The 26,878-nt window shown below is 41.3% G+C and overlaps 1 protein-coding gene across 2 annotated transcripts in view; it reads left to right on the top strand.

Annotated features, from left to right (window-relative positions):
• Positions 1-26,878, top strand: part of eci2 (enoyl-CoA delta isomerase 2) — a 172,909-nt gene that overhangs the window by 52,346 nt on the left and 93,685 nt on the right. For both annotated transcript variants that reach the window (XM_059945668.1, XM_059945669.1), the window contains one exon: positions 6,345-6,501. In XM_059945668.1, coding sequence (XP_059801651.1) covers positions 6,345-6,501 — 157 coding nt within the window. The remainder of the gene's footprint in view (positions 1-6,344; positions 6,502-26,878) is intronic.

The following is a 26,878-nucleotide window of genomic DNA, read 5'->3' as shown; positions in this document are numbered from 1 at the left end:
GTGCACCCATCTATCAGGTCAGTGAATGGGCCAGAACGTGCGCGCATTGCCAAACAGCCAAGGTGCAGCGGCACACTAAAGTCCCGCCGCAGCAGTTCAAACCCACCCACCAGAGGTTTGACCACATTCATGTGGATATCGCGAGCCCCCTACCAGTATCCCGAGGAGAGCGGTACCTCCTAACTATGGTAGACCAGTTCACGAGGTGGCCAGAGGCGGTCCCGTTTACTGACACATCTGCCAATTCCTGCACTCGAGCACTGATCGCAACCTGGGTAGCACACTTCGGGGTACTGGCCCACATTACCTCCGACAGAGGCGCCCAGTTCACCTCCAGCCTGTGATCGGCTGTGGCCAGCCTGTTGGGAACGCAGCTACACCACACTACTGCCTATCACCCACGGACGAATGGACTGGTGGAACGTTTCCACCATCACTTGAAGTCGGCTGTAATGGTCCACCTGAGCAGACATAACTGGGTGGACGAGCTTCCCTGGGTCCTGCTTGGAATTCATACAGCGCCCAAAGAGGATCTGCACGCCTCGACAGCCGAGTTGGTGTACGGCATGCCCTTGGCCGTCCCGGGAGAGTTCATACCAGCCCCAAGGGGGCAAGAGGAAGAACCCGCAGCAGTCCTGGACAGGCTACGCGAAAGGCTGGGCAACCTGGCCCCCTTGCCAACTTCACAGCACGGACGGACCCCGACCCATGTACCCAAAGACCTGCAGGACTGTACGTTTGTGTTTGTATGAAAGGGCGGATACCGGGCACCGCTACAGTGGCCATACGAGGGGCCGTTCAAGGTGATCAACAACAACGGGTCCATGTACGTTCTGGACTCTGGGGAGAGAGGAGGTTTTCACGGTGGACCAACTCAAACCAGCCCATGTGGACTTGGCGCAGCTGGTCGAGGTTCAGACACCGTGGCACAGAGGCTGATCCAGACTGTGGACATTGGGGGGTGTATCGCCGGTTCTGGGGGGGGGGGGGGGGGGGATTATGCAACGACCCACTTTCTGCGCAGGCGAACCGGCTCACAAATAGCCAGCGCACGGAGGGAGACTTTGGTAATGCACCTCTGACATCATTTCCATCCGGAGAGGGTGGGCGCTAGGGATTAAATGCCAGCGCCGCGAAGTTTGAATAAACTAGTCTCGAAACAACTTACCAACTGTGTGTCGTTATTTCAGCGCTGTGTATAGCAAATCGCTACAGTACCTAAATAAAGTGGCCACTGAGTGTACATCATTAAATATAACATTTTTGGTAAGGTCAAAAGAAAAAGATACTTTAAAAGAAAAGAATTGGAGAAAAGGCACCAACATGGTGCCAATAAAATCAGGTTAGCCACCCTCTATGGAAAGTAAAATGGAGTTATCTCTTCAAGTCAAAGAGTCTTCCTTAGAACAGAAGATTGGAGATAACAGTAATAGCACTGTTTGTTTTGTTTTGCAGCATGCCGAATATAATTTACTTTATAATTTGTAATTTGAATTTTTCAATGTGTGGGAAATTTTGTTTTCATTTTCAGGTCTTTGGTCATCTTTAGATCAAATGGAATGTGTAATTTATTTTTCTAAAAGACAACTTCTGGCTTCATAAAGTTCAGTTAAGATATTCAATAGCCCTGATAGTTGAATGATTTTCTGATATTTGTGGTTGGACAGGAATTTTATTTTGTCTTTGCAAGGCTATTATGAATCACATAAGACATTCAAAAAAAATATCAAACATGCTCATGTTTTAATTATCAAATCAATATTGAACAAGAGGTGGAATTTGCCCCTTAATGCACAGATGTTAAAGACTGCTGTGTCAATCTGAGCAGGTTCTTTGGAAATCACGCTGGACAACAAAGATTTTGCTTCCATAATACTTCAGAGTGTATCGTTTAGCTGCTAATCATGAAAATCACCATGAAGTTTCCCTATCATACACCATTTTTTGAAATGGCATTTTAAAAAAATTTCAATTAATAATTCAAATCAATTAAAATGTTGTCCACAATGTAAGTTGAAAAGTTTTCTATCTTGTCCGGGCATGCTTGGACAGGCTTAGGCAGGGTGAATGCTGTATAGCAGGACAGGGTTTAGTAAAACAGGACTCCGAGTCTAGAGGAGTCAGACGAAGATGCCATGATACATGAACCAAGAATGGAACACAACATTGATACTGATAAGTATTTTGAACCTTTTATGTCAAGTAAACCTCATCTGAGAACTCAATCTGAGTTAATTGACCTGGTCAGAGACTTTGATTATTCAAAGACAAAAGCAGAATTACTGGGTTCAAGACTGCAAGGTCATGTCACCAGTCTTAGAAACATAGAAAACCTACAGCACAATACAGGCCCTTTGACCCACAAAGTTGTGTCGAACATGTCCCTGCCTTAGAAATTATTAGGCTTACCCATAGCCATCTATTATTTCTAAGCTCCGTGAGCCTATCCAAAATTCTCTTAAAAGACCCTATCGTATCATGTCATAAACATTTCCATGAAGGATTTCGATATTCGAGACACATGTTTCCCAGAATAACTGCCAAGATTAAGAAAGACGTTTTTTGTTGGTTGACAGCCCATATAGGTCAGTAATGATGGGTAATATGAAAAGCTTCTAGTGCGACCTGAGAAAATCACATGGAAGGCATCCAAAGATGATGTTGGCAATTTTGACAACTACAGAGCACCAAACTATGTGTAGCTGGATGACAACATGCTTCAAGCATACAAAACCATGAAGTGCAACATGTCACTAAAGATTTATTTCCTGCATTCGCGTTAGACTGCTTCCCTGTCAGTGACGCGCATGGTAACATTGCGGTCGTGGAGAAATGGTATTGGGGCAACTAGGATCTATTAATGCTGGCTGATTATTGTTGAACGTTTAAGCAAGAAGCCTCAGGCACTTGTGTACAAATGAAAATTATCAACAGGACATTTTTAGCTTAGTTGAACTATTACAAAGCGTCAGCACCATTATGCAATTAAATGCTTTGTAACGAATTAAAGTTAATTTCTTATTTCTCCAGATTCCTATGTAATAGAAGTGGTTTGAAATTATATTTGTGTTCAGTTAAAGTAATTGATCATAAACAAAAAAATTCTGAGGAAGCAACACTTCTTTAAAAAAAAATGTTCTCCAGTGTTATTATTACATATGAAGTTTGTTTTTAGATTCTGAAGTTCCATTCACTTGAAACTAATTCGCTAAACTCCGTTCTATTGAGTTGTATCAGGTTATTAATTTTTTGAAAGTTTTTGTTTTTTTTAAACTTCAGTTTAGTTCACAATAAACTGGTCAGCAGATATAGAGTGGAGAACATGTTGGTTTCAGTGAATTTGTTTTATCTTCAGCTGCTGGCATTTCAATGTAAAATCTAAATTTTTAGTCTTGCAGAACTTTTCCTGACTTAACCAGAATGTGGATTCAATTGATTTTCGTTTAAAATCCTCTGATACAAAATGAATTCAGGACACTTTTTACTCTTGAAAATGGAACAAATACAAGAAGATGTATATAAATAGGAAATTATTTGCTGTTTACATAATCTGGGAAATTATTTAGGGGAATCTTGATTATGCTTTTTTCATAAATTCCAAAAGGAAATGTTGAAACCTGGATTGATTTTCCAATTGATAGCTTGGTCCACAATAATTTATTTGTTGGTATTATCAAAATGGTTAATAATTAAGGGGTTGTGGACATAAATGTGTTCCTGTACATCATGCAACATTCTTTTTATTACAAAAAAAAAGGAACTCTTGCATCTCCTCTGATTCCAAGGCAAATGGATGAGATACAACACCTGTTCTTTACCTCTTAGCTTTCCACAATACAGGATCCAAACAATCATTTCAGGAGAAGCAATTCATTTGCCGTTTATTTTCCCCATTCAAGTCAGTATTCACAATATGGCCTCCTCTACAATGGAAAAACCAAACTGGGTGATTGCTTTGTGGAGCACCTGTGCTTCCCATTGCATGCCAGTGTAATTCCAAATAGTTTGTCTATGGCCTGCACCAGAGCCATAATGAGGCCCAGTGTAAATCAGAAGAACATCTTGCATCTTGGTAATTTGATGCCTTCAGATTAAGTTTTGAATCTTCCAATTTAGGTTAATTCCTTTGTCATTGTTTTTCATTCTTGTATTGTTTTCTCATTCTTTTTAAATATCTTGCTGTCAGTACTCGTGCTCCTTATCACCTGATCTGCCTTTACCATAGTTTATTTTTGCATTGTTTCTGCTCTTTACCTCCTGAGGAAGAGTCTCTGACACAAAATGCTAACTTACTTCTCTTTTCATAATTGCTGCTGGACTGGCTGAGTTTTTCTAAAATATCTTTTTATTTCCCCTTTATTGTCAATTCCCCGGCATGGACTGAATTATACAAACAATACAACTGATACCTCCTGATTTCCTTGGCTGCATAAATCTAGAGAATACACACTCAGGTCCTGCCAAACCAGTGAGATTGAGATTGATCTCCCTTTCCAAATCCCAGTTTCTGTGGATGCTGATAATCTGCTACCCTGTTACAACTCAGTGCCAAGAAATAACAGTGCACTGCTTACAATTAAAGGAATTATACTTGTGAATCTTAACTAAAGGGTTAGTAAAGAACAGAAAAACAAAAAAAGCCCATTATAATTAAACAGTCAAATGTGCTCAAGTTGAAGCTCAACTCTTCCAAAAGTCATACATATTCAGCAGTCCTCAGTAGACCCCGACACTTCAATCCATTAAATCACAGACCCCCACTGGGTCAAATCCTCCGACTGGTTCTCTTCAGCGTCTTCTCTCTCCATCTCCTGCCAAACAAAGGACCTCAGCTCACACCAAGGTCAGGCACATAACACTAAACACACTCTCCTCATTGGATGGCTCACTTTCAAATGCACCTGTTGTTTCTAACCATAACCCAAACACGGCTTCTGCAGAAAGAGCATTGCGTTAGCAGTGAAACCTTTCCCAGGGTATTACACAACATTAAAACTATTTGGTTTAGTATTATCACACCTACCAAATTGCAATGAAAGGCTTTTGTTTGTATGCCATCCAGACAGATCATTCCATGTATTAGTACATCATAGTGGTACACAAAGGAAACAAGACGCTAGAATATTGTGCTATAGTTACAGAGAAAGTGCAAGGGACAGGACAAGATTTCATCTTTATCGTAGAAAATGTATTTTCAGGTGACTTATAACAGCAGGATAGAAGCTGTCCTTGAGCTTCTATCCTTATTACCAAGATTTTCCTCTTTCCTGCAGAAAAGACCAAGTGAATGACTGGGTTGGGAGGAATCCTTGGCTACTTTCCTGAGGAAATAAAGCATGGCTGATTTCCATAATGAACTGGGCTTCATTCGTACTTTGTACAATTTCTTGTCTTGAGCAGAGCAGTTTCATAAGCACAAATTAATGCATCCAGATAGGATGCCGCCTTTAGTGCACCTGTTAAGATTTGTTGGAGGTATTCAGGGACATGCTGAATTTTCCTACACTTTGAGGACTCTTAAAGGGCTATTCTGAACTGATGGTATCAAAAACATTTTCAATAATCTATTTTACTCTTGCTCCAGATCTCTGTTTATACATTACAGTGGTGAAATGCAACGCACTAGGCAGAATTCTGTCCATAAGGTGCTTTTGTGTAATTAAGATTCTGAAAGGAAATAAACCTTAACAACTTTTATATTTATAGTCGTTTCAAATACCAGATTTCAAATGTGTGTTCATTTGCTTATCATTGGATATTTTTCCTAACTGGTAATTAAAAATAATTGAAAATATATATATATATATATTCCCCCCCCCCCTTCAGACTTTTGCACAGTATTGTATTTTGATCATAAAGCTAACTTTATTGAAACTGCTCAGTATAGGTAAGAGACAGCAGAAGATTCAAATGCTTTTACTATAATTTTAATTGGCATTATTTTAATATTCCAAGTATGAGATAAAGGCTAGGCCACCCACATTTCCATTACTGCATTTGTATTGATGAATAATTTGCTAGAAGAATTTGAAAAATGTAACCATTCAGCGCAGATTTAACACAATGTGGAACTGGAAAACCTGTCTTTGCATCAATACTGGTGAATCTGTTGGGTTTTTAGCCAAGACAATGTTTTAACTACTTTACAAACATAATTAACTGTTCAATATTACCAATAACCCAAAATACAATATTTTGAAATGTGGTTACCTAAGCCATAAATGGGTAATTGAATTGAGGTGTTTTTCTAATGACACATGAGCACCCATGACAATGAGTAACTATATAAAAACCCTTTATCCATTTGTTTTTTAATGTTAATTTTATTTGACTTAATTTCACAGATTGATCCGGGGTTTGCCAACAATTAATTTGCATACAACCAGAGTGGCCATGGTTGCAACAGAAGCTGAATTTGATCATGCAAAGGATAAATTGAAAACTTTAAAGAAAGATCCTGGAAATGAAGTAAAATTGCAGATATATGCATTGTTTAAACAGGTAATATATTTAAATTTGAAAATTTCAGTGAAATATTCAAACTCATTTGTACAACACCCTCACTCCTCATGCTCGTCCTCTCCTATCCCCACCCCTCAAAGCTTGTCCTCTTCTTTGTCCCCGTCCCCCCCCCCCCCCAAAATCCATTTTTGGTCACCTGGTTGTGAGAGGATTGCCTGGTCTCCCTCTAATTCTCTCTGTGGAGGATTATATTGCTGCTGTTTTGCTCTGTCCCTCATACTTTAAGGTTTACAAAGGTCCTTCGTCTCCATATATTCTCACTAAATTGGCCAGTCCTCATTCCTCACCCCCCCCCCCCCCCCCAAAGTAGATCTTTCTATCTTCATTACTGGCACTCCGGGTCACCCAGAAGCCCCTGAGCCATACTGTCTCACACATTTCTTGGGTATTTGGCTTTAAACAACATATGCAAGTTTTTTTCTGGTGCCTCTGGTGAACCTTGATCTTTTCTTCCAGCTTTTGCTGGAATTCTGCTTTCCCACAAGCAGCAGTCAGAGGGCTGATCATTCAGAATGTTCTGCTTCTCACTGGGCTAGGGTCATCAGGATTCTAGGCCTGCCCTTGCCTGATCTCAATCGGCATCATCCTGACAGGCATATCTGGGTATAATTTCTCTCAAATGTTTACCTCCTAATTCCCATATTAAACAGTACCACATTACTCCTTACAACATTTGTATTCCCTTTCATATAAAGCTGTGTTAGCACAAGGTTATTACACATGAATGAGTGCACTCTTGTATACTCTGAACAAGTATCCACCATGGTCAGTAACCACCATTCACAACTGGTGGCCCTGTTTTACCAAACTACCCAATGCTGTCTGATAGCTGGCTCCTTACAAAAACCCTCACACCACACGCAAATGTACACCAAACTTTTATATCTACCAGTTCAGCTTTCCATTGAGGGATATAAAAGGATTTATTCAAAATCGTAGATCTTTGGGAGAGAATCCGTTTCTCCACTCATGACACAATGTTTCATACTTTTTGTACACTGACAACAAACGATTAACTGCAGCTCCAATGGCTACAATCATCTACGTTTATATTTTGAATGTAGATAGTTAACTTTCCGTAATGGTAGTACACGCCAATTAGCAGAAAGTCTCTGATTATTTGGATACTGGTGGCTGGTCTGATAGTTTCTGATCATAAACAGCAGACACCTCTTTTGTTGCAGGATTGAGGGATAGCTATTTGTCCTGAACTGTTCATTAAGTGGCGAGGATATGACTTTAATGGTGTACTAATACAGGAGATGGCCACTTAATGCTTTCCCTGATTCATCTTGAGGTTTCAGTAACCAACAATTACCAGAAATGTATGTCTGTTGTTTTACCTAATGTAGTTTCAATCTTAATGTCTCACCCCAAGTCATTGGTTTCAATCGCCTAAACATAGCAGTGTTTTATTTTTCTGAAGATTTGTTCTCATTTCTTTAGTTCTCATTCAGAATGCAAAGAAAATAGTGACCTCAAACATTCTACTCACTTTGTCCAGTGAAACTTGTCACTTGTCTGTGACACCTTGTGATGTCAGTGTAGTATTGTCACAGGTTATGAGTGATGTAAGTGCATGATTTTTCATCACGTTCCCTTACCACCCCAGAGAAAATTGTGCACAGATTGACAGAGCAGCTTTGAGTCTGGTTTGGGGTGTAAAACATTTCAACCAGTACTTGTATGGGAGAAAGTTTGCTCTCATAACTGATCATCAACCACTAGTGTCCATTTTTAATCCACAGAAGGGTGTTCCACAAGTGCAGAGATGGGTTCTTTTTCTTGGAGGACACAATTACAAGATTAATTCAACAGGACAACTAATTATGGAAATGCTGATGAATTGCCCTGTTTACCCTTGGTAAAGGAAATACTTGAAGCATTTATAAAAGCGGACGCGCCTCTTGGACGTATTCTTGCTAATACAATTCAAAATTCTCCCTATTACATCAGAGATGATTAAAAGAGAAACCAGAAAAAATACCACACTGTCTCAGGTCCACCTGGCAACCCAAAATGGCTTGAATATACAGCAGAAATTCCAGTTTCCCCACTTTTAACAGTGCTGGGAGGAATTTGCCATGTTGTACCATCCAAGCTGAGAGCTAAAGTGTTGGAGAGCTAAATGCCGGTCATCTAGGTGTGATCAAAATGAAAGTGTTGGCTTGAAGCTTTGTCTGGTGGCCTGGGATAGATCAACACATTGAGCAGCTTGCCATGCTCTATTTGGGATACCAACACATCCAGGAGATACCAAGAGCAGCACCTCTCATTCCCTGAGAATGGCCTACATTGCCCATGTGTATTTTGCCAGACCATTCATGGACACAAATTTCTTGGTGGTAGTGAATGCAGCTACAAACTGGCCAGAAGTGTTCCCAACAGCCTCAGCTACAGTCTCACACACTGTTGATAAGTTCAGAAGCCTCCTCTCAAGGATTGGTGTTCCAGAACACTTAGACGGTGACAATGGATCACAGTTTGTTGTTCCTGAAAATGAATGGAATAAGGCATATTACATCTTCACTATATCACTTTAGGATGAGGGGGGGGGGCTCTCATTGAAACCTTTTCAATGTTGGAAGGCCTAGACAGAGTAGATGTGGAAAGGGTGTTTCCCATGGTGGGGAAAGTCTAGGACAAGAGGGCACAGGCTCAAGGTAGAGGGACGTCCATTTAAGAAAAAGAAATTTCCTTTGCCAGATGGTGATGAATTTGTGGAATTTGTTACCACAGGCAGCTGTGGAGGCCAGGTTATAGGGTGTATTTAAGGCAGAGCTTGATAGGTTCTTGATTGGATACGGCATCAAAGGTTACAGGGAGAAAGCTGGGGAGTGGGGCTGAGGAGGGGAAATAAGGATCTGCCATGATTGAATGGTGGAGCAGACTTGATGATCCAAATGGTCTAATTTTGCTCCTATGTCTTATGTTCACCCAGCTGCAAATGATTTGGAATAGTTTGTCCAAAGTCTAAGAAACACACTGCGAGCAATGTCAGCAGAACACACTACACTGACACCGAATCAAAAGCTTACCAATTTCCTTTTGCATATCACAATGTAGCTCTCTCCATTACCAATGATTCACCAGCTATGCTATTCCTGAATCATCCCTTGTGTTTACACTTGAATCTCCTCAAACCCAATCTCAGGAGTATGCAGGAAAAACAGCTGAGTCAAATTGAGGGCTCCTCAAACAGTGAGGTTCAAATTTTCATTCCTGGACAAGCAGTCCTGGCAAAGGATTAAAGAGGTGATCAGAAGAGTGTATTTGGAGATATGAAGGGCAGAACTGGACCCCTCTCCTGGAGATCAGTTGAGGAGAGCAGAGTTGCTTGTCAGAGAAGAAAGACAGCCTGTGCTGTCAGAATCATTTCCTGCAGTCCCAAAGTCAACTTCTACAACTAGCTTAGAGGAGACCCAAGAACCTAAGTTTGTTTCTCAGCCTCAAGTATCACCTGCCAAGCAGAGTAATGCCCTTTGTCAGGAAAAGAAGAATAAGAAATCACAAGAATAAGAAATCCTCCATAGCAATTATATTGTATATTGTAAACTGTACGTATATATACGTACAGATGTACATGCATGCACACACAGCAAATACGTTACATATTGAGTTGAGATATATTCTATATTGATTTGGAATTTATAGCTAAGCAGGGAGGTGTGTAATGTATTTAATATTTGAGTAATATTGTAAATATATTTGATTGTGCATTCTTTGCATAATTCCAGATATATGTAAGATGTACGTGAATGGCATTGTAAGAACTACCTTTTACAACAATGATTAGTGAGGCCCAGAGAGATCTGTATTTACTGGCAAGTACCTTTATTGTTTAAACTGCCATGGTGTAAGAAATGATGACTTGAAGGTTAAACTGTCATACCTACCACAGCCTCAGCTTTTAGTTTGGTTGTCCTTCACCCAGTTTGATTCCTTCTGCCAATTGTTTTAGTTAATCAGTTTGTTCATTCAACTCATTACATCATTGATCATTAGCTTCCCGTTGGTTATCTTTGTTTAACTATGCACTGGGTTATATACCTATAAAGTTTTTATTTGAAAAGTGGTCAGTTATTTAATATGTTACTTTCTTTAACAAAACACAAAAACTCTTTAACACTTAATTTTTTGGAAAATAAATTTTGGAAGTATAAAATTTACTGTTTTGTACTGGCACATTAATGCAGAAGATAAAAATAAGCATTACAAACAAAATGTATATAAAAAATCTAGGGTGTCTAAGACTTTTGCACATTACTGTAATTTCTCTTAATGTAGACTATTAACAACTTGTCACAACTTAAGAAAAAATGAGTAGCTGAAGACCATACAGCACCTCGATTGTTCTGCCATTCCATTAAATACTCCACTTTCTGCCTGATCCCCATTTCTTGGTTTCTCCATGTTACAGAAAATCTACCTATTTCAATCTTGGAAATAATTACTGATTCATTATTTGGAGCACCCTTTCCAATCTTTTCAACTTAAGTAGAACATTAGTTTTATGAAGAGACCTGAGAAAGTTCAATGTAGAATTGTATCACATCATCTTTGAATCCCTTTGGAAGGTTTATGCCTTCAGCTTGATAATCACTACTAACTAAGCCTATACAATAAATCTGAAATTAATATGAGTAAATCACTGTCCTGAAGGGATGTATTCAAAGTTGCTGAGGGAATTATGAGCAGGAATTCAATAGGCCTTAGGTAAAATAATCCTAAAATCTATACTTTCAGGGCTATTGTCCATGAACTGGAAAACTGCATTTTTGGGGGGAAGGGAGTGTAGAGATGACCCAGGACCTGCCTATAAGTTGGTTTAACTACTGAAGTAGAGAAAATGCTAGGCACTAATGATCCAGGAAAGAATTAGCATTAGCCTGGATAAATGTGGACTGTAACAGCCTCAATAGAAATCTAGATGATTAATAAGTAATAGAGAATGGTAATAAAACCTTTTTTCCCCAAACTAGAGGGCAGCATAGAGGTCCCCAGCAATCAACTGATCAATGATTTGTTGATGTCTACAAATTTGAAGGGTAAGCAAACCAGTGATGTAGATGAGCCTTTGGGTTGAGGGTTGGGAGGAGGTATAGAAGAGTTAGCAGATTAAGTTTAATGCTGGCAAATGCTATATTTTTGCTCAGGAAAATGAGAATAGGCAATATAAGCAGGAGGGTTCTGTTGTTTATTGGTATCATCATCATGTGCCGTTTCATATGACGTAGGCGATCATGGTGACAAATTTTTCGACATAAGTGGTTTGCTACTGCTGCCTTATGGGCAGTGTCTTTATAAGATGGGTTGTCTGCCTGGTGTTAACCAGGACTTGTGATGTGCACCAGCTGCTCAAGTGGTATAAAAGTAATGGATGTAGTATAAGTGCTTAAATAGTATTAGTAAATAAATTTGAGAGTATACAATGACACCTTCTCACATTATGTCCACACCGTTCCTATGCATTTGATATGCACAAGCACACATACTGTTGTCTACACTTTCCCTAATCCTCTTTCTTTTTACCATTGCTGTAATTTCCCCCTTCCCTCAATCACCATAATACCTCCCCGCCTTCCCCTCCAGCCCCTCTCGTCTCCCATAACCCTGACTTTTCCTTCACTCATTTTCCTCCACCCGCCAAACTCCCTCCCTAAATTGTTCCACCAGCCTTGTGCTCTCTGTGGAGCAAAGACTCACTAGACCATTTTAACAGGATGCTTGGTTCCAACTCAATGTTTTTTAATTTCAAAAATGGTCTTGAATATATCCACATGAAATACAAAACAGAATATATCCACATGAAATACAAAACAGTACAAGACATTCATACTTTCAAGTCTACATTCATCGTGTTGTGAAGCCAATGCATTTGTAGTACTATCAAGTTAATACATTGTTATATAAAACCAATGCTGCTCATGTAGCCTCCTTGAACAATACACCCTTTAAGTGTTTGAGGGACTCTGACATGGTCTTCAGTGTCTTGTGGTGACAGGATTCTAAGTTACCATCCTTCCTCACAAAACCTTTGCTTTGACTGCGCAGAACTTCAGTGCAGCCTGGATGTGTGAGTTGACAGCAGTCTCTTATAAACATGCCATTGCACTGGAAGCCCAAGTTTCAGGCAGATCAAATTTATTGAATTGATATTCTTCCAGCGGCACTTGATGTTCATCTCAGTGTGTGTCCCTCTTAACAGCCGGAGATCACCAAGTATTCTATTACAAAGCAGCTTGGACAGAACCTTAACAAGATAACTTGTATCCTTTCTCATATGTTTGCAAATAGCTATCTTTAGAGCTGTGTGTTTTGAGACTCTGAACGTGTAGGAAGGATCTGACAAGGCGGACCCTGACACTGCCAGCAAAGGAATATCTTGGTGCTTACTGTTGTGTTCTGGTGATGAGGCATTCTACCAAATGATTTGAAAATAAAAGAGATTTTGCTGATTCTGGAGATGTTGAGCACACACACAAAATGATGGAGGAACTCAGGAAGACAGGCAGCATCTATGGTGGGGAATAAGTAGTCAACATCTTATGCCAAGGCCCTTCAAGATTAGATTGGAAAGGAATGGGCCAGAAGCCTGAATAAGGGGTGGGTAGGAAGAGGGCATGGAGTACAAGCTGGTAGAGGGTGGTGATAGGCAGGTGAGAAGGTGTGAGAGGGTAATTGTGAGGAGGGGGAAATAATCATCAGAATTTAGAGAAATTGATGTCTGTGCCATCAAATTTGAGGCTACCCAATAGAAGATGAGGTGTTACTCCTCCAATCTTAAGTTTGGCCTCGTCATGGTAGAAGAGGCCACGTCAGATTGAAAAGGGTAGCCACTGGGGGATCTTGCCTTATGTGTCATGCAGAGAGCAGGTGTTCAACAAAGTGGCCCCCCGATTTGTGCCAGGTCTCACTGACGTAGAGGAGGCCACACTGGGAGCATCAGGTACAGATTCACAGGTGAAGTGTTGAGATTTTCTTCTTTGAAAAAAGTGAACATAAATGGAGAGCTTTAAGGCCTTCCTGATGGGTGATGAAAGTGTATAGGAACTGGATGTCCTTTTAGTTCCAATTAGTTTTAGTTCCCTGGCCTGGACCACCTTATTTTTACTACAGATGTCCATAGTAAAAAATAAGGTGATCTGGGCTAGGGAGCTTGAAGTGATTGAGGGCATGTGAAGTGTCATGGATGTAGGTAGAAAGCAACTGAACCAAGGGCGAAAAGTTGAGAAATGCAGATATGAGTTCAGTGGGGTATGAGCAACCAGAAACAATGGGCCAACCAGAACATTTTAGGATTGTAGCTCTTTGGCAGGAGGTAGAAATGAGCAATGTTGAGAACCTGAGCTATGGGGCCGATGGTAGTGAATGGGTGATCTCACATGGTTGACAGTCTGATTGGGGAAAGCATCCCGTTTAGCACCTTGCATCTCATTACACTCGCAGTGCTAATTTTTGTTTGACCTTGCCTATTTGCTCCAGCTAATTCCTATTGCATACCCTGGCCCCTCCAAACCAGACACCCATAGCATTTGCAATAGAACATAGCCCAACTCTTCTTGCTCAAGGCCAGATCAAACTGGTTGTAAAGGACATCCCATCATGTCCTTCCTTCCCTGCTGGATATTCTGTGCTAATCGCTTCTTGATGGACTTGTGGTCAAAAGTGTTTGCTGCAGAAACTTTTCATGAAGGACAGGTAGGGTGGCCAAGCACAGATAAATAAAAAGTTGCACGGCAGTGAGGCCAAGCCTATCCTAAGAACAGGGACTGCCTCAGCACATAGCAGTACATTACTGTTTGCGTACACTGCTTGGTTGGCATTGGGAAGGGTCCTTCTTGTCAGATGCATACTGAACATTTAGAGTTTCATTCCCAATATACACTGCTCTCAAAATAGCTGTGATGCCCACCTGTCTGTTCTATGTACAGATCCTGTCAAAGGTAATTTCCTGTAGGATCATATCAGTTTTAAAATGGGTGATCCACCCAGACCAAACCAGTGTGTATTTGACAGAAAAATCTCTGACGGCTACCATCACCCATGCAGGCATTAGTGGTACAGGTAGGATGCAACTTCACCTTAAAGTCTGGAGTCAAGTCCCTGTCTTGTCTGTGTGTTGCATAGAATCCATTAGAAAGGAGACAGGCGTGATAGTGTTTAGAGGTATTCAGATCAGTGTGTTAGGTATACTCGTCCTCTGCTCAGATCAAAGGTTGTTATGCATTTACAACCAGTTTGACCTGGCCTTGAGCAAGAAGAGTTGGGCTATGTTGTATTGCAAATGCTACCTGAAGATGCTGGGTACTGGTTTGGAGGGGCCAGGGTATGCAATAGGAATTAGCTGGAATAAATAGGCAAGGTCAAACAAAAATCAGCACTGCGAGTGCAATGAGATGCAAGGTGCTAAATGGGGCACATAAACCATACATATGATTGGGTGTTTGAATTACCAGTATACTGTAGGATCACGACTATGAGCTGGTCATGCCCATCGGCCTCTGCATTAGTCATCTATTCTCATCGTGAATATAAAAAAAGCAGAGGCTGGAAGCAATCAGCAGGTCAGGCAGCACCTATAGAAAGAAAAACAGTTTAAGATTTCCAATTTTTCCCTGGCCTACTGAGTGTTTCAAGCACCTTCTGAATTTAGGGAGCTTGGAGATAAAGAGTAAGACCTCAAAGGTTATATCTCAGGATTATTACTGGTGCCACGTGCTAGCCAGAGCTGGAATAGCAGGATCGCTAGAATGGATATGTGGCTTGAGCGGAGAGAGGGTTTCAGATTCTTGAGGCAATGGAACCACTTCTGGGGGAGGTGGGACCGGTACCAACTGGACGGTCTACATGTGGGTAGGGCTTGGATCAATGTCCTAGGGAGGTTGTTTCCTAGTGCTGTTGGAGAGGTTTTAAACTAGTTTGGCAGGATGATGGGAACCCACACAGAAAGGAAAAGGGAAGTGATGCAGAGATCAAAGCTCGAGTTAGTGAAGAAAAAAGTAAGAGTAGAGTGCATAAAAGTAACAAGCAAAAATCACACAGGTCACTAGATTCTAAAAGGACAATGAGTATAAGGGCACTTTATCTAAATGCCCATAGTATTAGAAACGAGGTTAGTGAACTTGTAGCACAGATCAGCACCAAGGCATATGATTTAGTGGCGATTACAGAAACCTGGTTGCAAGGTGGAGATGACTGGGAATTAAGTATCCAAGGGTATCAGGTAATACGGAAGGAGAGGTAGAGGAGGTGGGGTGGCGCTCTTGATTAGGATGAGATCAGGGCGATTGTGAGAGATGATATAAGATCTACAGAGCAGAATGTTGAGTCCATCTGGGTAGAGATTAGAAATAGTAAAGGGAAAAAAATCACTGGTGGGTGTTGTCTATAGGTCACCTAACAAAAATATTGTAGTGGCAGAGGCAATTAACCAAGAAATAACTGAGGCTTGTGTTACGTACCCCGTAACTGGGTCACTTACCAGCAAAGATGGAGAGGTCCATTGAAGTCTGATGGTACTATTTTTAACAGTATTTATTGATAAAAATACACAAAAATAATATCAATGCAAACATACAGATAATATACGTTGTCAATACTAAATCTAAAAGCGCGGCTATAATAGTAATCAACAAGAAATAGCTCTATCGTTGTCTAGGGGATAACGTATTGTCCGATGGAAATATAAACTGCAGCTTTTGGTTGGAGAGAAAGACGGAGGTTTAACTTGCCCATTCCTTTTATGATGTCAATCCTTCGAGAGTCGTTGGGGGCTGATTTCCCCTTTGTTGTTAGCTAAAGCCGTTCTCCTGTGGCAAGGCCCACCGATTCCGAGGCAAATGGAAAAGGACGCACGTGGCTTTCCCTATTACGCTGTTACAGGATTTCGAGCGTTTCTTCTGGTGTGTCTGAGGGGCTGTTCCCCCAGACCCTCTTTTATCCCCACTCACAGGGTCTCAGATGTGAATCAGGTTGGGGCGGATGCCATCCCTCAACCAGCCCACGTTGCCTGATTCCTTGAGGGCATCGATGAATAGCACAGCGCTCAATACACAATTCAGTCTCCAAGAGACAATAGCCGTTATCAATGGTTCCACCTTTCGGAGGCCAGGACACATTCCAAACTCTTTGTGGATTCTGTATGTCTTTCTCTCATTTCCTGGGTCTCCTGACCTGACTTAATAGCAATCTTGCGATTCTCAAAAAGGAGGAGGGGGGAGCACAGGCATAGCACTTGTAAGAATGGAATGGCAGTAGTCATGGAGGATTTTAACTTCCACATAGATTGGGTGTATCAGGTTGGTTAAGGAAGTCTTGAGAAGGACTTCATAGAATTCATCCGTGATGGCTTTCTTGAGCAGCGTGCCAGTGAACCTGCAAGGGAAAATGCTATCTTAGATCTAGTCCTGTGCAGTGAGATGGGTAAGATTAACGATCTTGTAGACAGGGATCCTCTTGGAAAGAGTGATCGTAGTATGATTGAATTTTGCATACAGATAGAGGATGAAATAGCTAGATCTAAAATGAGTGTATTATGCTTAAACAAGGGAGACTACAACAGGATGAGGGAGGAATTGGCTAATGTGAATTGGCAGAACAGGCTATTTGGTAGGACAGTTGAGGAACAGTGGAATACTTTCAAAGAGATTTTTCACAGTGCTCAACAAAAGTATATTCCAGTCAAAAGTAAGGACAGTATGTGTGGGGAGAGCCAGCCTTGGATAACTAAGGAAATAAAAGATAGTATCAAATTAAAAGCTTGTGTACAAAGTCACAGAGTAGTGGGAGACTGGAGGATTGAGAAAACTTTAAAAAGCAACAAAGAAAAACTAATGAGAAATAAGGAAAGGGAAGATAGAGTATGAAAGTAAATTAGCACAAAATATAAAAACATAGCAAAAGTTTTATAAATATATAAAGCAGAAGAGGGTGGTTAAAATCAATGTAGGTCCCTTGGAAGATGAGAAGGGGAAATTAATATTGGATGATAAGGAAATGGCTCCTCCTCTTGGTGGAGGATACATCTAATATCCCAAAGAATGATGTTATAGACAAAATGGGAAGTGAGCACCTTGATAAAATTACTGTCACCAAAGAGATAGTGATGAGCAAACTAGGGGGCCTGAAGGTAGATAAGTCCCCTGGTCCTGATGGGATGCATCCCAGGGTGCTGAGGGAATTAGCGGAGGTTATAGTAGACACATTGGTAATCACTTATCAAAACTCTGTAGACTCTGGGCAGGTCCCGGCTGATTGGATGACAGCAAATGTCACACCATTTTTTAAAAAAGAATGTAGGCAAAAGACAGGCAACTATAGGCCAGTTAGCTTAACATCTGTAGTCTGGTAAATGCTTGAAGCTGTCATTAAGGAAGAAATAGCAAAATATTTAGAAAGGAGTGGTTCCATTAGACAGATGCAGCATGGATTCAGAAAGGGCGGGTTCTGTTTGACAAACTTACTGGAGTTCTTTGAGGACATAATGAGTGCAGTGGAAAGAGGGGAACAAGTGGATGTCATATACTTGTATTTCTAGAAGGCATTCGATAAGGTGCCGCACAAGAGACTTATAAATAAGAGAGGGATGCATGGAGTTGGTGGAAGTGTATTGGCATGGATAGTGGATTGGTTAACCAATATAAGGCAGAGAGTTAGTAGAAATGAGTATTTCTCCGGTTGTCAGTTGGTGGTGAGTGGGGTGCCACAGGGGTCGGTGCTGGGCCCGCAGCTGTTTGCCATTTACATTGATGATTTGGAAGAGAGGACTGAGTATAGTGTAGCAAAATTTGCTGATGACATTAAACTGAGCGGAAAAGCAAATTATACAGAGGATGTGGAGAGTCTGCAGAGGGATATAGATAGGTTAAATGAGTAGGCCAAGGTCTAGAAGATGGAATACAATGTTGATAACTGCGAGATCATCCACTTTGGAAGGAATAATAGAAGAGCAGATTATTATTTAAATAGTGAAAGATTGCAGCATGCTGTTGTGCAGAGGGAGTTGGGAGTGCTTGTTCATTAATCGCTAAAGGTTGGCTTGTATGTACAACAGGTTATTAAGAAGGCAAGTGGAATATTGGCCTTCATTGCTAGAAGGTTTGAATTCAAGAGCAGAGAGGTAATGCTGCAACTATACAGGGTACTGGTGAGACTGCACCTGGAGTACTGCGTACAGTTCTGGTCTCCATACTTAAGGAAGGATATACTGGCTTTGGAGGCAGTGCAGAGGAGGTTCACCAGGTTGATTCCAGAGATGAAGGGGTTAACTTATGAGGAGAGATTGAGTCGCCTGGGAATTGAGTCTCTGGAATTAGAAGAATAAGAGGGGATCTTATAGAAACATACAAAATTTTGAAAGGGATATAGATAAGATAGGAGTAGGAAAGGTTTCTCCATTGGTAGGTGAGGCTAGAACTAGGGGACATTGCCTCAAGATTCAGGGGAGAAGATTTAGAACGGAGATGGGGAGAAACTTTTTCCCAGAGACTGGTGAATCTGTGAAATTCTCAACCCAGGGAAGCAGTTGAGGCTTCTTCACTAAATATAAGGGTTATGGGGAAAAGGCAGGTAGATGGAGATGAGTTTACAGACAGATCAGCCATGATCTTATTGAATGGCAGGGCTGGCTCAATGGGCCAGATGGCCTACTCCTGCTCCTATTTCTTATGTTCTATTTCTTTCTGCAGCGGAAATCTACTGAATGCTCAAGGTTGCTGAAGAGAGAGGGGCTGAACATGGGTACTCCACAAAGAGATCTGTGTTCAGCCTGCATTTGGTTTCATCATGTTAGAAATCACACAGTTGAATACAGGACAATAGATAGGCAAAAGGGCAGCTGAATCACTGCTTAACCTGGAAGGACTGTTTGGGTACCTGCTGTTGGGATGGGAAGTTGTGAAAGGACAGTTCAATGGGACAGTTGTAAGGGAGCAATTTCTCCGGAATGGTGTAAAGGAGGAGGAGCGAAATGTGTGTCAGGTGTAGGATCTTATTGGACTGGTGAAAATAAAAAGTTGATGGAGTGAAAGGTGAGGACTAATAAAAATCTGTACTTGGTCTGTCCAGGAGTGAGGGTGAGAGGTGAGATGCAGGAAATAGATGAAATGTGGGCAAGGAAGAACACAAATATTTCTGAGACACCTGTGTCGAAAGTTCTCATCATTGGAGTAAATTTAATGGAGACCTAACTGGGAAAATAGAATGGAGCCTACAGGAGGAAGTCATAGCTGTGGTATTCTATGGATGGTAATGGATGTTTGTGGCTATCTCTTTGACCTCATCGCTATTCACATTCCACTTATTTTCATGTCATCAGCAAATATGCAATGGATATGCAAGCCCTTCTCAGTTAATAAAGGACCCTGCATTAGGTGAAAACTTGTATAGTGAGAAGTGCAGTAACCTCTTAGGCAGGGGATCTCCATGGATGGTAAGAAAAGGCAGAAGCTCATCAATCTCTTCCCAGTAAGAATGCAGTCAATCAAAAATGAGCCAGGTTTCTTGGACAAGCTGAAACTTACAAGTCGTTTATCCATTAGACGTTGATGCAAGATGGAAGCATACCCTTGCACAAGTTTCCATTTTAAATAGTTTCTTAATTTCACCAATTCCTTCTCATTAACCCTATCAGAAAAGAGAGAAAAAAGTCAGAGAGGTCATGCAAAGGTAAGGACAGGATGAAAGTTAACAAGACTGTGCTTATGTTGAGAGATGCTTATGTAGCTGCCTACCAATGTGCAAGTGCTTAAATCCCTGCAGTAGAGTCTGGTCTTTGGTTATCTTGGTCCCTACTATTGCTGGATCAAGACCTCACTTTATCTCTGCGTGATAGTTAGTGTGGCAAGCCACTTCCAAAATTTAAAAATTGCTGAAGTCCTATGCAGTTTTTGTAAGAAAAAAATAATTTTGTTTTGAAACCTTTTTGCAGAGAAGACCAACATACTGTTTGTCTTCATGATTACCTGTTGCACTCACATATTAGCTTAAAACAACTTGAGCATGATGTCCAGCTGCCATTCCCCAATGTATTGTCGTTAAACAGAAGCTTACAGAATTTCTGTTTATCTGGCAAAGTCAATTGCCTCTATTTTCCACATTGTACTTCATCTGCCATATTGTTACTTGCTCACTTAGCTTTTCTGTATCCTTCACTTTGTACACTCATCTCTGTTCTTATTCCACTTAGTTTCATGCCATCAGCATACTTGGAAATATAGGCCTCTATAGATAAACAAAGGGACTATGTTCCTAAAGAACTGTGTTGGTTGAAGATTTGTGTAATGGGAAATACAAGTAATCCCCTTAGAAGGGGATGCCTATTAATGTGAATAGTAAGAAAACTTGCAAGTTCATCAGTCTCCTCCCAGAAAGAGTGCAGGTAATAAAAAGTAATACAAGAGGAAGTTTGTAAGTCATTCATAAAATAGTCATTGTTGCAAGATAGAAGAAGAGTCCATGTGTTCCAGAGTTTTTAATTTTAATTAATTTTCTTTATTTCACAGATTCCTTTGCATTCTCTGTATCAAAAAGATTGTTGGTGCTGCTAATTTTCATGGATCTGTGTTTAAAGGAATGTCACCACACGTCAGAATCAGAATCAGGTTAATTATCTCTGGCATGTGTCATGAAATTTGTTAGCAGTAATTCAATGCAATACATAATAAGGAAGAAAAGAAGTAAAAATAAATAATTACATAAATCAATTGCAGTATATGTATGTTGAATAGATTAAAAAGCGTGCAAAAACAGAAATAACATACATTGAAAAAGTAAGGTAGTTTTCATGGGTTCAATGACCATTTAGGAATCAGATGACAAAGGGGAAGAAGCTGTTCCTGAATCACTGAGTGTGTGCTTTCAAGCTTCTGTACCTCCTACCTGATGGTAACATATGTTTCCCTCCCTCATTATAGCAAAAGCATCAACTTGTATTTGAGCCGCCTTCCACCTTGACTAAATATCTCAGTATAACATCCTTACTTCTCTCTTAAATGTTTGTTCAGTCATTATATAAATATATTTATCATTCACTTTTGTTACTTTCTGGGATAGTAGCAAGGTCCACATTCATAAAGGGAAGACTTTTTTTCTTACCTTGAATTTATCACTAATAGTACTTGAAGGACGATCTGCTATTTTTACTTGCACTATAAAATAAACATCTGATGTATCCATTGACTGTTCACAAAATAAATTGATTTTTTGCTCTTTATTTCATGGCTGTTTGTGGGATATTTCTGATGGATAATTATATGTATTTTATCCTATTTTACAATACTGGCTGGTTTCTATTTGTAATAGAAGATATTAGGAAGAATGTTGATGTTGCATTTTCAGGCAATCATTTTTATAATTAGAAGTATCTTCCACTCACTGAGCATTACTGTAGGTTCTTACAGAAGGTAACAGATGTAAATAGTTTTATTTGCTTTTTGAATTCATAAGATATGGGAGCAGAATTAGACCATTCAGTCCATCAGATCTGTTCCTTCATGTTGTCATAGCTGATTCATTGCCCTCTCAAACCAATTCTCCTGCTTTCTCTCCATAAACTTTCATACTCTGACTTATCTACAATCCATCCACTTCTGTCTTAAATACACCCAATGACCTGCCTTCCACAGCCATTTGTGACAACAAATTCCACAGATACACCACCCTCTGGCTGAAGAAATTTCTCTTCATCTCCGATCCAAATGGAGGTCTCTCTATTATGGGGTTGTGCCCTCTAATCTTAGACTTCCCCCACTATAGGAAATATCCTCTCTGGATCCACCCTATCTAGGCCTTTCAACAAACAATAGTTCTAAATTCCAGCGAATACAGACCCAGAGCCATCAAACACTCCTCATTTGATAAGCCTTTCATTCCTGATACCATTTTTGTGAACCTCCTTTGAACCATCTTCAGTGTGAGCACATCCTTTCTTATGTGTTGCCCTGGTTGAGATATCTACTGCTATTCTGTGAGGGTTTTTGTTTAGCAGTTTTCTGTAAAAGCAGTGACATTAATGGGGAAAATAGAGGATTATAAAGTGTTTAAAAACCTGCAGAAAGCAACTAAAAGAATCATTAGGAGAAAAAGATGAAATATGAAACTAAGCTAGCTAACAATATCAATGTGGACAGAAAAAGCTTTCTTAAGTATATATGATGAGAGAGGATGTAGGACCGCTAGAAAATGAGGCCGGAGAAATAATAACGAGGGACAAGGAGGTGACAGTACTTTGCATCAGTCTGCACTGTAGAAGTGTTACGAAATCCCGTAACTGTATCACTTACCAGCAAAGATAGAGAGGTCCGTTGAAGTCTGATGGTACTATTTTTAAAAGTATTTATTGATAAAGGGCACAAAAATAAGATTAATGCAACATACAGATAATATACGTTGTCAATACTAAATCTAAAGCGCGGGTATAATAATAACCAATAAGAAATAGCTCTATCGTTGTCTAGGGGATAATGTATTGTCCGATGGAAAGATAACAGTCACTGTTGGTTCGTTCAAGCTGCAGCGTTTTTGGGTTTAAGAGTGAGGCGGTTTAAACTTGCCCAGGTCTTTTATGATGCCAATCCGTTGAGTCGGGAGTGGGCTCCCCGTTGTTAGCTAAAAGCCGTTTTCCATGGTTCCAGCCACCAATTCCAGCAACGGAACTGAACACACGTGGCCTCCTTCAGATGACTTTCTGCTGTTACGTGGTCGCTTAACATTTCTTCTGGTGCGTCTGAGGGACTGTTCCTACAGACCCTCTTTTATCCTGACTCACAGGGTCGTAGATGTCAATCAGGTTGGGGGTGTGCACTCTCTCCCTCAACCAGCCCACTTTGCCTGAGGGCGTTCACGTAGCATAGTATCTCAATACACAAATTGGTCTCCAAGAGACAATGGCCATGTCCCGTAGCTTTACATCGCTGGGGAAACGAGACAGTCTGCACGTTTATTCTCCCATTTCCTGGGCCCCTTGACCCAACCCAACAGTGTTCTTGCGATTCTCACAAAGGAGGGGGCTACGGACATAACACCCCCTTTCTTCAGTGCGTTTTTTACCATCTGAAAAAAAAACAAACTAATACAGAGTCTTACAGGATGTTAGAATCTAACACAACACCAAAGTTTTTTTTCTACAGCGTAATACAGTGATACATTCAATTCAGTATCTAAACAGTTAACAATTACAGTGTCACTTTCTTTAATATCTTGACATCTTGTACCGTACTGAAGTCTTGTAGCATCAGACTTCAATTTAATAATCACCTATTTTATTTTTTTCCTTCAGCAACAAAACTAATGAGGTGTGATCTTAGCTTACGTGCATCTACAAAAGTTTATGTAAATACTAATCTTTTGGTCGTTTTCAAACTGAACAGGCAGGCTTCCAAGGGGGTTGTCTTTATTATTCACAGGCTTTGTCGAAATCCTGTACAACCGGCTTTGCTACTTAAAAATGGCGTCCCCCTGAACCGTTGCCTCTCTTCCGGGGAGTTCCCACTTGGGGAACTTGGGTAATGTGGCGAGATAAACCCTCGCCCGCATTTTCCATAGGAATTATTTTATCATCACTTTGTCTCAAACTTAGACCATCTCCTGAATTTCCACCCAACTCTTTAATTTTACACAGGTGACTAGCCCTCTCGTCAGGACCCTTCAGTTCGACCTCTTTGCTCAAGCAGCATTTCAAATTCTGCCTTTTCACACCACACTCTGGAATAACAATAGCGTGGGGGGCCCCGTCATCTCCCGGCTTAATCTGCAAGCGATCTGCAGGGTTTAAAATTTCTTCATTTGATTTGGGAACTACAGATTTCCTGTTTCCTTCAATGATAATGTTTATCTCCCCATTTTTGAACTCCGCATTAACTTTGAACACACCTTTGAGCACAACCACCTGGGAACTCTCATTTCCCACTATTACCAAGGTTAACCCTTTCTTCACTGAACCAAGTCTATCTGACCCACGAGGACGGCCGTCTCGTTCCATTGAATCAATTACCCCAGACTTTTTCTGAGCTCTGTTACTAGGTTCAGTACTACGTGCATCCCATCTTGGACACACTCAAGCGGGACATTGGCCTCTTCCAGGCTTTCAATACCCATACCCTTTTCAAATTCTAAGTTCCCCCGATCCTCCCAGGTACTCTCTGGGCAACTCCCTTCCAGAGTAAACTCAACTCAGTGGGCTGAAACAATCTCATCTGCCAACCCAACAGACTTCTTCAAGGCAAGGGCACCCTTTTCATCTAGGACTGCCCTCATTTCATTATCGGGAACACCTTTATAATTTTCAACTTCTTCAAACAGTTCTGCCAAACCAGACAGATCATCCCTGTCCAACTCTGGACCTCTTAACCGCTCTATCGGTTCCTCATCTTTATTTCCTGCCTCTAGGACCTTTCTCCTCGCTAAGGGCAGATCTACTTCCGCTTCCTTATCTTCTTTCACTTTACTACTCTTCGTTTTACCACCCTCTAAACCCTCGTGGTACAGGGTCGGTAGAAAGGTCTCGGCCAAATCGAAACTGGTTGGATTTAAACTGCTCTCGTTCTCAGCTGCCTTTCTCGACATGCTGCAAGTGACCGCGCATGCAGGATAGATCTTGGAATCTAGGGGCGGGGCCACAACACTCACCGGCCAGCGTGTCGGCATCATGGCTGCCCAAACCTTACCACCTGCTAAATCGTTACCGAGAAGGACGTCCGCGTCAGTTCTCGGGAATTCTGATTGCACCCTTATTTCAACTGGTCCAGATACCAGCTCACAATTCATAATGACCTTATGCAAGAACACCATTTCTGTCCCTTTACTTATTCCCTTCACAGCTACCATTCTCGTCTGGCGACCAAACTCTAGTACCTTACTGCTGATCAACGACAGCTCAGCTCCCGTGTCTCTCCAGATCCATACGAGAACTGGTGTGTCTCCCTTCCTCACAGACACGGTCCCGTGTGACAGACAAGTCTCAAACCCTTCTCGTACTCTGTCTACCCGGAGCTCTCTTGTCGATCTACTGATTACCACAGCACATCCGATAGGGACTGCTGCTTTCCCTTTTCCTGTCTCTTTCCTTGGAGCAAAGCACCGAGATGCAATATGCCCCTCCCCCCCCCACAATTAAAACAGGTCAAGCCCGGAAATCTCTGGCTGTCTGGCCTTTCCCCCTCAACCTTACCACTAGCTTCCGGCGGCACCTCTGCCTCAGCCGGCGGACCTTCTCGATCGTTCCCACGGTCTCTCTGGGAACTTTTATTCGAGGAAGACTTTGTCTTGTGGGTTAGGGCATATTCATCTGCAAACCTAGCAAATACCGAGATAGACTTATACGGCTTCTCATTCAAATACGTCCGGATATCCTCCGAAACACAACCTTTAAATTCCTCAATCAGAATTAACTCCCTGAGACGCAAATAATCCTCCCCCACTATCTCCGCTGTGCACCAGTGGTCCATGAGCACCCCCTTTTCATAGGCAAACTCGGTATACATCTGATTCCACCCTTTCTTTAAATTTCTAAACTCTTGTCTGTACGCCTCAGGTACTAGCTCATAACTCTGGAGAATGGCTGCCTTTGTCATAACTGACATCTACTGCTCCATGGCCAATGCCATATATGCCCACTGTGCCTTCCCCTTTAACACACTCTGTAACAGCGCCACCCACTGACCTCTGGGCCACTTCTGATTCACTGCCACCTTTTCAAAAAGCAAGAAATAACTATCAACATCTGTCTCCTCGAACGGAGGTACTAGCCTCAACTCTCGACTAACATTGAACCGCTCCTCTCGGTCTGACCCCGGAGTTCGTGGCTCCTGCTGTAACTTCTCCATCTCCAAGTCATGTTTCCTCTGTTTCTCTTTCTCAGCTGCTTCCAGCTGTTTTAACCTCATTTCATGCTCTCGTTTCTCCTCTCACTCCTTTAGCTGGAGCGCATGCTCCCTCTCTCTCTCGGCCCTTTCCCTCTCTCTCTCTCGGCTCTTTCCCTCTCTTTCTTGGCTGCCTCCAGCTGCTTTAACTTAATTGCATGTTCCAACTTTAATTTCTCCCACTCTAACTGAGCCGTCCCACTAGCTGGTACTTTTTCAGGGATATTCTCCAATACCGCAGCCGCAAACACATCCTTCCCGATATGATATTGAGTTATTGCCCTTCGCACCTCCCATTTTTTCATTGACAACCTCACCTCTGCGAGGTTTAACACCTTTGCCAAATTTATCAAGTCTGATTTGGAGGCCGCCTCCAGCGCCTTCAGAGTCGGGTTTTCTATAAATTCATCCACGTCCATCTTTGCTGGTTTCCTGTCTGGCTACCCACGTAACCAGATCCAAATTTTGGACTTACAAGCCCGATTCACTGGCCTCCC

This window comes from Hypanus sabinus, chromosome 20, assembly GCF_030144855.1.
Source record: "Hypanus sabinus isolate sHypSab1 chromosome 20, sHypSab1.hap1, whole genome shotgun sequence".
Classification (NCBI taxonomy): domain Eukaryota; kingdom Metazoa; phylum Chordata; class Chondrichthyes; order Myliobatiformes; family Dasyatidae; genus Hypanus; species Hypanus sabinus.
Note: the sequence above shows the minus strand (reverse complement) of the source record. Positions and strands in the feature narration are given on the sequence as shown.